At 30.4% G+C, this 12,703-nt stretch overlaps 1 protein-coding gene across 3 annotated transcripts; it reads left to right on the forward strand.

Moving 5' to 3' along the window:
• The first annotated feature begins 442 nt into the window (after window positions 1-442).
• On the forward strand, window positions 443-12,159 carry mtg (mind the gap). Of its 3 annotated transcripts, XM_076406439.1 has the most exons (6): window positions 443-729; window positions 1,948-2,082; window positions 5,107-5,264; window positions 6,783-6,936; window positions 6,994-7,457; window positions 11,410-12,159. In XM_076406439.1, exons 1-6 carry the CDS (start codon window positions 690-692, stop codon window positions 11,665-11,667), a joined length of 1,209 nt encoding a protein of 402 aa, XP_076262554.1. In that variant the 5' UTR covers window positions 443-689; the 3' UTR covers window positions 11,668-12,159. The 3 variants fall into 3 exon arrangements, with proteins under 3 accessions (XP_076262554.1, XP_076262553.1, XP_076262555.1); XM_076406438.1 differs by having other exon boundaries at window positions 553-729; window positions 6,783-7,457; XM_076406440.1 differs by lacking the exon at window positions 1,948-2,082 and having other exon boundaries at window positions 553-729; window positions 6,783-7,457.
• The last annotated feature ends 544 nt before the right edge of the window (window positions 12,160-12,703 follow it).

Raw genomic sequence — 12,703 nt, forward strand, 5'->3', positions numbered from 1 at the left:
ATTAGTCAAGGCTAATATTATTTCAGAGAAATACAGTTTTCTGCTATATTATTACGACTTTCGATAAACAGTACCCTGTAAAGTAATTAAGGTATGACTCTATTAGTACACCAACACACATGTAGATGGCAATTTAAGAGAAATCGATAATCTAAATTGGATTTAAAATGAGTTCAATTGAATTTGAGAAAGTTATTACAAATAAAACAAAACTATTTCCGGAATTTTGTAGGACACTTTAAGAAAACTATTTGTTCCTGTGTTATATTTTTCACTTTTCCTCATTGGTGTGTCTTATATTTCTTCACAAATAAATTTAGATGTTTGGTAATGAAATGTAATTGATGATAATCGAGTACATTAGTTGTTATGTTAAAAGTTGATGTTGTAAGTAGCACGATTAATTTGTCTAAAAGATGAATTGCCAAATATTGGATGATGAACAGTTACAACGTTGGGGAATGCGGGAGACTACTTGGACAAGCGAGGTGTTTTACTTTATCATTGATACCGTTACTCAGTAAGCAAGGAGTTGGTATTGGGTCACCTTTCTTCAGTCTGAGCAGTTTCTGTTGGTGGTCAACGCAAAAGTGATATTGCATGTTGGATTGAATGGATGGTTTTTAAAATCTCGCTAGTGCGACAGTGCTCATTTATCGTCTCTTCAGTTTTACTAATTAAAATAAACAATGAAGTGCGTCAGTTTGTTATTATTTATCACTATATTCGGTAAGTTTTTTTATAAATATTATACAACATTGTAAATATTTATTAATTAATATTATACAGTAATTGATAATTAGTTAGGATTAAAAATAAAATATTTTAATAACTCTGCGAATGATTTTGTCGATTTTATAATTACAATTTCAAATAAAATCTGTCTCATTTATTGATATAGACCTTAACATTAATTTGATATAAATAGTTTTACATGTTGCCATTGAATTCATTGCATAATTACTCATATTCCAAAGAGAATGTTACAGTTTTGTTTATTTTCATAAATTTGCGTTAAATAAACCAATAGATTAATGTAAATATTTAAATACCGATAAAATAATTTAGTACATATTTAGTAGCATGCGTTTAAAATGCTTTTTGAAAACAAATCCTCTACTAATATGTAAAATATGATATAATATGCATTATTATTGTGTATATATAATCGTATATATAAAAAAGTTGTAAAATACACCTTCTGTCTTCTCTAAAAATTTACAATTCAATAACTGAATGATCTAGGTCAGTGGGTATGTGTTACAAATAAACCAAATATCTTCTTTTCTCTGGTCGCTCATACAGATTTATTCGACGTAATTTGGTAAATCCTTTTTCCTTATTTTGGATAAAAATTTCACTTCTCATGAATCACTACTTTTTTATTTATAGCTCTACAATTATATGACTACCCAGCATTAGTTTTTCTATTGTAATCCTATCCTATACATATATCCTGTTTAAAAAGAAAGTTTATGGTACTATAATGAGCTTTTGTTATTGTAAAGCTATATCGATTATTTTAAAATTGATTATCATTATTGTAAGAAATGTTTGATAAAACATTAGTCATGATCAGTTATTAATACTATTAATATCTACGTTATAAAACAGTTTCCTCAAGAATTAACTAAATTAATTACATTAATATAAGATGAAATTTAAAGACATAATTAAATCGATTTTGATTCAACTTTTTTTTAAATATTGCGAAAATATTTGAATGAATTTCAAAAATTAAATATTTAATATGAAATTTGGTGGTGTTCTTATTATTGGTAATCGCTAATAAATATATCAGTCGTGTATTTTTTAAGTTATTTTACAAAAGGTTATGTATTTTAAGGAACATATGTCATAAATTCTATTAATGGTATTTAAAAAATAAATAAAAATCTGTATGAGCATATAAAACGTAAAAATTAAAACGTATTAATGTTTTTACAGGCGGTATATTCCACCACGGTCAATCCACCTGCGTTTTAGAATCTGATTTTGGATTTATCATCAACTGTGCTTTTAAGAAATCTGGCTTATTCCGAGTTAGAAATCTTGGTGGGGTTAAAGCTCATATTGGCCTTGGTAAATCTGTTCCCTTGACTTTTCTACGCCATCATTTTAATCATCATCACTGTCATTTCGGTTCAACGCATTATATTTATCGTTAATAGTCGGCCCGATGCATTCTCATTGACAATGATGAAGGATTTTCAGGATGGTTTATTATATTACTAACCTTAACCTTCACTAGCATGTTAAAATAATTGCGAAACACCAAATATATTGTTTTGGGAAGTAGTTTCTGTTACAGCAAGATCAAATAAACGCGATTGTTTCTTTCAGTTTGATTGATAGATTTGTAACAGTATTTTAACTCATTTATTTTTGGTCCGATTAACAATTTGTATTGTAGATGTTAACTGATTGTTCGTTGTATAAGCTTGGTAACAGAAGGTACTTTTAGTGCACCTGTAATATGAAATGTTTTTGAATTAAGACATTTTATTTCTGTCATATTTAACAACTTAACATTATTTCATTAGTAGACTAACTAAAAACAATAAGATCATTTCTGTCTAGGTGTCTGACTAGAGACTGAGCAGAATATATATTTTTACATGTATAAAAAGTATTGCGCTGTTTTCCACTTTAATGTAAAAAGTACAGTTGTTCATGTTATAATAAAGAAAAAGCAAGGTCACATAAAAAGGATGCATTCTTTGCTTTTAATATGAAGCTGTTCTTTAATTATAATAATTATTTCATAGAAAAATTAACATATATCCTCTACATTGTTTATTATCATACAAAGACTGTGAATTAATTTTAAGAGATTTACAATATATGTCAGAACTTAAGGCTAGCTGATATTGAATACTATAACTACGTCCATTATAAAGCTATAATAATATATTCCTTTGAAAACATAGAGTTACCAACCAATAATGTTTAATTGAATCAAAAATGTTGCTGAAAGTAACCAAGGGTTCTTGAAAACTTACGAAAATTTGAGTGAAGCAACTTTTGTTATTATGAAAAAAAAATTGATAAAAAAGAATTTCGCGTGTCGTAAAAATATTGCTTTTTGAAGGGAAAAAAGACAGTTGAAGCAAAAATTTGGCTTGATGCCGAGTTTCCGGATACTGCCGCAGGAAAATCAACCATCAAGGATTGGTATGCTAAGTTTAGACGTGGTGAAATGAGCAACGAAGACGGTGAACGCAGTGGATTCTCAAAAGAGGTTGTTACCGACGAAAACATTTAAAAAATCTACAAAATGATTTTGAATGCCGTAAACTGAAATTGAATGAAATGGCAGACATTCTAAATATATCAACTGAACGTGTACATCATATCATTCACGAATATTTGGGTATGAGAAAGCTCTGTGTAAAGTGCCGCGTGAGCTCACTTTTGGCCAAAAACAACGACGATTCGGAGCAGTGTTTGAAGATGATCAAGCGTAATAAACCCGAGTTTTTGCGTCGATATGTGACAATGGATGAAACATGGCTCCACCATTTTACTCCGGAGTCCAATCGACATCCGAGTGGATTGCACACGATGAACTCGCTCCAAAGCGTGGGAAAACGGAACAGTCGGCTGGCAAGGTTATGGCGTCTGTATTTTGGGATGCGCATGGAATAATTTTCATTGACTAACTTGGAAAAGGAAGGACCATCAACAGCGACTATTACATAGCGTTATTGGACTGTTTGAAGGACGAAACCGCCGAAAAACGACCATATTAAAAGAAAAAGAAAATGTTGCTTCACCAAGACAAAGCACCGTGTCAAAAATCCATGAATTGGGCTTCCAATTGCCCCAGCGACTATTTTCTGTTCTCAGATTTCAAAAGAATGCTCACTGGGAAGAATGAAGAGGTGATCGGCTGAGGATGAAACTGAGACCTATTTTGAAGTAAAGGACAAATCGTACTACAAAAATGGTATCGAAAAGTTGGAGAAACGCTATAATCAGTGTATCACCCTTGAAGAGAAATATGTTGAATAAAAAAAGAACTAATTTTGCCAAAAAAATTTGTTTTACTATGGTAGGCCGGCGATTTTTCAATTGACTTGTTATTATATATAATAAAGCTATAAATTTACACAAAAATAGTATTGAAAATTACTTCACAGACTTAGTATCACAGTCTAAAATTTTCAATATACTTTCAAACGCACTGATTTGTTATTAAATCAAGTTAAATGATGGTAATATCATTTGAAGCTTTCACTAAAATTTATAAAGTGCATCAACTATATAAATACGTTCGCAAATCGTCTTAATAAACATTTTTAGGTCATTTTCTAAATAATCAACCTTCAAGCCGAAGTGATTGTCTTATTAGATGTCGTATGAGATAATGACGTTGATAAATATTCTCAAAATACACTTTATTTATCACGTAGCGACATATACTATATAATATGAGGGATGCACCATATAATCTATACCTAATATATTTCAACTTGTTATATAACTATTTCAGTTTCTACTTTTACTAAATAGTTAATAGTTTACGTTTCATTATATTTACCGACTATTTATTAATTTATTAGGTACTTGCATGTATGCTGATCATTTTTAACTTTATTGAGAAAAATTAGTTTGATATATATTATACAAAATATTTTCCATCACCTCCTACAACTTTTTCTTATCTTTCTTGTAACGAATCGAAAGATCGATGGCGGTGTGGCATTGATCCATTTTCGTACTTCTTGTGGCAAGTGGTAATCAGAAGTTGTTATGTCTGGTGAATACGCTGGACAAAAACTTCCATGTCCATTATTCCAAAATTTCGTCGAAAGCAAAACGTACATTTGGGATATGGCATTTCAAATCAATCAACAAAAGTTATGATGGATGTGGAAAATGTAATTTTCTATACTCATTAATACTAAATGGAAAAATCATCGAATTTAACAGTTGTTTAACAGTTGTTTGTGTTGATATTTAGCATTTTTACCAGTAATTAAAATACATTCAAAGACATAATAATATTACATTATTGGTGGAAGGTTTTTTAATATCATTAAGAGGGCTCATGCCTAGAAGATTTTTTAAGAAAATTCATCACGTGTCATTGTTCTTTTGCAGGATTTAGTTTAGGTGATGAATTGGGTTTTAAAGAATCCATATCGAATACGGAAATAAATCGAAGAAGATCCGCCGAGGTATCCAAGATGCAGGCTCAGCTGATTCAGGCTACGCAAAAACAGCAAGAAGAAAAGAAGGCTAAATTGTCGGGTGACAAGGTAAAAAAATAATAAAACGAATAATTTTTTTTCAATAGTTTTGCAATGCCATAAACATTTTTTCCGCTTTTTTTTCTGTGGTATTTTATTTGAACAACATTGCATATCACGCTTTCGTCGTTTCAATTTGCGTAATATCGTGTTTGAAGGCATTTTATTATAAAAAAATCGATGTTGTTATTTAGTAAGACAAAAGGGATATTGTTTTGATGGACCCATTATTGTCGCAAATATTTTCGCTATGAAATTTGATGCGGTAAAACTCTTCTTCAAGGACGCTACACATTTTTGAAAGCGGTTATTGACACTAATTCAAATTTAACGTATGCAATTATAAAGAAAGTGCCTAAATAAGTGGTCTTGAAGTAACTAGCCGCTGGAAATTTCGATTTTCACTAATTTTTGTGCTGATATGTATAATTATCACCAATAATTTCATTGTTAAAGATCAGTGCTTGATTTAGAACAAAAATAATCATATGTTATTGCACAATTGAGTTAAAAACATATCGTAAACCACCCATTTAACATTTAAACGTATCATGATAACTTTCAAGGTTATGGATATGAACACACTTGGGTATAGGGTTACAGAAAATGTACAACATTGTAATTTACAGGACAGTATTTTCTAACGTTTTTGTTAATAGCTAAAGCTTAAACAATAACCAGTTTTTATATATGAAAAAGGCGAACGAATTTATTCATGACCCCAAGTCTTGTGAAATGGCATGTCTTATAAATAAAATGTAACATATTTTACCAAAAAAAAATAGTTTCTTGTGAATTTATTATCTTACATAATATACAGGCGTCTCAATAACAACGCCTGTTTCCAAATATGTATTTAATCATTGAGATTTCTTGCAAATTTTACGCTCTGACGTATAAACAAATTCAGATGGAAAGATCACGAGAAATATGCAAGTTTTTACGTTAAAATCATACATGTTAAACGTTACCTAACTGAAATAAAATTCGTCATATTTTAAAACTATTTCTTAAGAGTGTCCAACTGTTTAGTAAAAGGGTCATTATAAGCCGTTAATAATTATAGAATTTTTACTGCATCAACTGAAAAAATAAAGTCTTACGACACTTCAAACAGGTCGCTCTTCAAGATAAGCAAATTGTTTGTTGCTAAACAATCATTAGCAACAATTAGTTCTTTTCTTTAGTGACATCATACCTAAACTATTAATTATTTTAAATCATTCCATCAATTAACACGAACGCTGGCGCAGTTGTCATGACGATACGACGGTCCTTCTACTGTTGCGATAGTCGCGGGTTCAAATCCTGCTGGGGCCTAGTTGGATATTTTTTGTTTGCGATTGTTTTCTAATTGTATTTGTGCATAAAACAAATGATTTAATGCTCAGTACCGTGGTTCGGAACACACGTTAAGCAAGACCTAGTCTAAGTAAATTCTAGCTAGTAATAAAGGAACTCTAAAATATATATATATAAAAGAATAGTTATGATCAACAAAACATGTGATGTTTGTTCTTTTTTCAGATGAGTAGGGCGGTATCAAATTTACCGATTGATGTCATAGCTCCTTTAGCTGCGGGTGCTGTAGTACCATCTGAAGAGGTACCACCCTTCAAACCGATCCCACCAGCTGCCGATCGTCCAGCTATCTCTAAAACTAACCAACCTTCTTTAATGGGTATTGCTTTTACACCTTTCAACGCTAAACATTCTTTTATTTCTAGATTTCCCGTAGGTAATTCTAAAATCTCTATAGATCCTTCGGTAATGGCTGTGATCGCTGTACCTAAAAAGAAACTATCTAGTGATAAACCTAGTGGGTTTGCGGATAGAGTTCTTTCCACTGGTGATGATAAGCCAGTTCCTCAACACTCCTCTAACTCTTTACAAAACTTACTTGCCACTAATAACGTCACTGACGAAGCATTAGAATTAGCCTTGCTCCAGCATCAACAGTCTTTGATCAAACGTAAGAAATTGACAACCACTACAAGTACCACCAGAAGGCCGGTAACTTCGAAAAGAACTACCAGTGTTGGTAAAGTGATGAACGCTCCGAAAGAATATTATCCAGTAGGGTATGACAAGAACTTCGATGACAACTTCGCAGCCAGAGTGGATCTTCCGGATACGTCATTTTATTGTGGTGATCAAAAACATTTTCCTGGTCTTTATGCGGATGAAGATTTAGGATGCATGGTAAGTACTAACAAACTCTATTTCAAAGAATAGTTTCAAATATATAGTACATGAATAATTCAATATAATTAACATATTAAAACTTTCTTGCATTGTATTTGTGCATCGATATTAAAATGCAGCTAACCTTTTAAGTCACTAGGTTAGAAAGCAATATATTGTTATGGTTCATCACTAAACCATTTTATAGATTACTGTCCAAATATACGGCAACATTTTATTATCATGTTATTTTAAAATTTTAACATTTACTACAAGGAAATTACAAAAGAAGAACCTTCAAACTGTTAACAGTTTTTAAAGAAGATGTTACAAAATTGTCCTTTCTTTCTCAACCATAATATAAAATGATGCCAAATAAGAATTTTACGTTAATTTCAATTTATGTTAAGTAAAATGAAAGGCATACAAACAATGAAAGTTATGCCATTCAATTTAAATGTATTAGAGAAAGAAATGACTAATCGTTTTTAAAAATCTTTAATATTATTGTTACAATGAATATTTTTTATTAGGTATTATATATCATTATTATATTATTATATATAGTAATACTATAACATCAAAGATGTTAGTTTAATTAATAATAACGATAGTGAAAGTGATTTAATTGTGAGGTATGATTTTATAAATTCTGCTATTCAATGATACAGTATATCCAATCATGTGCCATCATGATAGTCAGAAGGGAGATAGATCATATTTTAGAGGGGATAGGTAATATTTTTATACCAAATAGACTGAAAAAATATGTTGTTAATACTTAAGCAAAATGACGTATACTGACAAAATGATACACGTGCTTTATAAGTCATAGAACTGTGTTATACTGTATGTATTTCAAATACCTCAAAATTAATTCACATTCCTAGTAAATCAAATAAGATAAATTTAAATTTAATTACATTTTAATGTTCGAGCACTATGCAATTATATTATTATTTTATTTGAAATTATTATTACTGCACTGTATTTATGTTGCTACAGTTTTCTTTTTATAAACTAGATCCGTCCTATATACAATATAATCACCACAGACAATGACAAAGACATTTTACGTTCACTGTTCAAGCAAGCGCACGTTTTCTTTCATTACCAAGTTCTCGGATATGATTTCAAAAACAATAACGTATAAATTATATCATATTATTTTTACCCATTCGAATATTATTTTATTGGAGACAATCTATATGTTTCTGTTACTTCATAGCACACCAACGTACATAAATATTTGTATCTCTTTGAATATTAATAAGCGTTTAGCAATTATTGGTTAAATCTTGGTAGCTTGGTATATAATTTTTAGGCCAAGTTTATGATAAGATCAATAAAACTAAACGTCTGGTGAATTTAAGACTGTACAGATTATTCTGTCTTATAAAAAATCAAAATCAAATTATTTCAAAATTTAAAGAGTTATCAAGACAATCCAATATATTTTTAATTAGGACGAAGGTACCACCATTTATCAAAAATATTTGTGGATAATTGTTAATACGTAACAGTTTTGACATTATTGACATATATATTTTAATGTTTCATTAATAATCTTCAAGGTTTCGGTATTATACTTTGTATTTCTATCGTGGTATTTTGAAGTTAGTATTATTACTACATTCTTAGAACTGTTATGGTAACCAGGTTGAATATAGAGATGAACTTGAATAAAACACTTACATATAACGGTTTAGGCATGCCATGAAAGTTAATTATAGTTGTTTAATACTGTTTGCGATGATAATCATATAAAACTATTTGTTGTTGTTGGACTATGATTTAATTTAATGTATATATAGCTTATTTAAAGTTTTTTTGTACCTACGTCATCAAGATGTTTAATGTATTGCCTGCCGCAATTTGAAAATTCGTTTTAGAATCAGACAATATTTTCTTCTCATTTTGATATAGCTGAAAAGAGAAATACTGGAAATAAAAAACAAAACCATAAATGTCTATTTCAGAAATTTAACAGATGATAAAGAAAATGATTACTCACTCTGGAAAGCCACAAAATATCTAAAGCGCTCATGTCTACACAGTCCACCTATAAGAGACCTATGTGGGAATTGGGCACGTGACAATCACCAAAAAGCAGAAGCATTTTCTGAATATCTAGAAAATACTTTCAAACTAAACGAAGCTAATATTGAACATAATTTACCGGACATAGAAGCTGAAAATTCGATGATTGAATTAGTCATGCCGAAAAAGTTAATCAAAGTTATTAAAACTAACATTAACCCCAGGAAATCACCAGGCTACGATTTAATAACAGGAGAATTACTGCAAAAACTACCAAGAAAGGGAATTATAAAACTCACCAACTTGATCAATACAGCATTTAGATTAAAACATGTCCCAGACATTTGGAAGATGGCGGAAATCCTAAAACCTGGGAGGTCACCAAACGAAATAAAATCCTATAGACCTATATCACTGCTGCCAGTAATATCTAAGGTTTTTGAAAAACTCCTGTTGAAAAGAATAAAACCGATCATAGAGAGAAAAAACCTAATTCCAACACACCAGTTTGGGTTTATTAACAAACACTCAACAATTGACCAGGTCCACAGAATAACAGATGTTATTGAAAAAGCCTACGAAAGTCAAAAAGTGTGCTCAGCTATATTCTTAGATGTAGCACAAGCCTTCGATAAGGTTTGGCATGAAGGCCTTGTTCATAAACTACAGAAAATGCTACCAAAACAACACACCCAACTATTAAAATCATACATTACAACCAGAATGTTTAGAGTCAAGCAAGAAGAAGCTTACTCTACAATAAAAGAAGCTAAAGCAGGTGTACCACAAGGAAGTGTACTGGCACCAATGCTTTATCTACTTTACACTTGTGATATACCACAAATCGAAAATATCACGATGGCTACATTTGCTGATGATACTGCGATTATAGCTGTCGGAGACATTAGTGAAGAAGCCTCACGAAAATTACAACAGCCACGTGACAATATAAATAATTGGACACAAGCTTGGAAAATAAGAATTAACGAAAGTAAATCTGTACATGTGCAGTTCACCTATAAACAGACCGTACAAGCACCAATAACATTAAATAACACTATCATTCCATATAGCAACAACTCTAAATATCTCGGAATGAATCTCGATGCAAAACTTCGCTGGAAGGAAAATATAAAGAAGAAAAGAAAAGAACTGGAATCGAAATATAGGAAAATGTACTGGATAATTGGAAGAAAATCACAATTATCAGTACATAATAAATTGCTATTATATAAGCAAATACTGAAACCTATATGGACATACGGAGTTCAAATATGGGGATATTCTGCAAAGAGTAACATTAATAAAATACAAATTTTTCAGAACAAAGTCTTGAGAGGTATTGTGGGTGCACCCAAATACTATAGGACTGATTGTCTACATCAAGACCTTCAGATACCGACAGCCAGTCAAGAAATCAACAGAATTGCAAGGGGGCATGAGGAAAGACTCCATTCTCATACTAATATTGAAATATTGCAACTTTTGGATACCATCAGAGCAGGACACAGACTCAAAAGAATCAAACCATCTGATCTTGTGTAGTGTTGTGTAGTGAGGTGCATATATTAAAAAATTCAGCAGTGACATGTATAAACATTAGAGACTGAGTTAGGGCCGATGGGTCTTCCTAGTTTTATACGTTAGACGGATACGATTAGTAACAATATATTAATTAAATAATAATAAAATTTTTTAATATAGTTAAAGAGACACAAAGCTGTCTGATTAGTTCGAACACGTGAACAAATGAGCATGTCAAAGTTCTCCGATTGTCAGACGTATGCAAGATTCTTAAAAGCAATAGTGATGAAAGGTTATATAGCAATATGTACAAAATAACTTTGAACAGACTATATAAAAATTCGGGCTGTTTTACACCTACTTCCCCTGTTTTATAAAAATATCCTGATTTAACATTTATTTTTAGGTATTTCACGTGTGTGCTCTAACTGACGAGGGTCTTATCATGAAGAGCTTTTTATGCCCCGAATCCACCTTGTTCGACCAAGCAATACTGAAATGCAATTGGTGGTTTTACGTCGATTGCAAGAATTCAAAGAAACTATACGATTCCAACATACCCATATCGAAAAGTTATCAACTAATGAAAGCATTGACGTTCTTCTCCGCTTATAAGAAGGAATCATCACCATCATCATCAACCACCAAGCCAGCTCAAGACTGAAAATAGTTTATGGATTGAAAAACAAGTTATTTTGTTTCAGTTATGAGATAATATCTAGTCATATAACTATTTGTGGATAAATAATCAATATTTATTTTGTGTTAAATCATATTTATTATCATTTTATACTTTTTGTATGGCTTTTTTAGATTAGGAGGTAACAAACCAACAGTCATTAATATTAATTATTCGGATTTAAATAAACACGGTTATATTAGTTATTTTAGTGCCATTATTTTTTCATTATTTTTGGGACTCTAGAACAACTAGAAATATATTTAAATAATATAATACGTTTGGTGTCCCACTTTTAAGGTTGTGAAAGTCTTCAAACATCATCAGTGTGTCATCTATAGTTTTTATTTAACAATTTTAAATTACAATCACTTTGTTTTTTGACCGTGTCTATTATATTTTTTAAATAATTTTTAAGTAGTTGGGTTTATGTGGTTTAGTTTTAATTGTGTAAATAAATGGAGAATGTTGGTACCGTTGTTTAATGTTGTTTTCAATGTTTTTTTTCCACATATAGTTGAAACATCCAACCTGGTCTAACAAGTTATGGAAAGCCGTATATAAAAATGAGGTTATGTTTACTGTTAAAACACCTTATTCTGTTTTAAAAATTTCTTAATAGAAACAAAAATGCATATAAATAATAGCGAATCGCTTATATAGTATTATAACAACAATTTTATAATAAATGTTTGTTATTTAATGAAAAACTTCGCTATTAACCAATAAAGAAATTAATTTAAGTAACCGAAAACCTTTGTTACAAATAACGAGCTTGAAATTAAATTAAACAATGAAGTGTAAAACCATAAAAAAATGTTGCAGTACCACCTACAAGTGTTTTTCCTTAAGAAAATTCCTCAATTCTAAAACTGTTTTTATTAATTAAAAGTTTTCCACGAGCTTTATCTAGATGTTTGATATATACGTTAGTTCTATATATATATATATAGATATTTGTTGACCAAAAAATCAACCAATCCGTTGACCTTCAACTCTATTTTTCGCAGTTCTTAATGTT

This window comes from Rhynchophorus ferrugineus, unplaced genomic scaffold (genome assembly GCF_030347505.1).
Source record: "Rhynchophorus ferrugineus isolate W39M unplaced genomic scaffold, kcgeb_rfMv2 rfM5, whole genome shotgun sequence".
NCBI lineage: Eukaryota > Metazoa > Arthropoda > Insecta > Coleoptera > Curculionidae > Rhynchophorus > Rhynchophorus ferrugineus.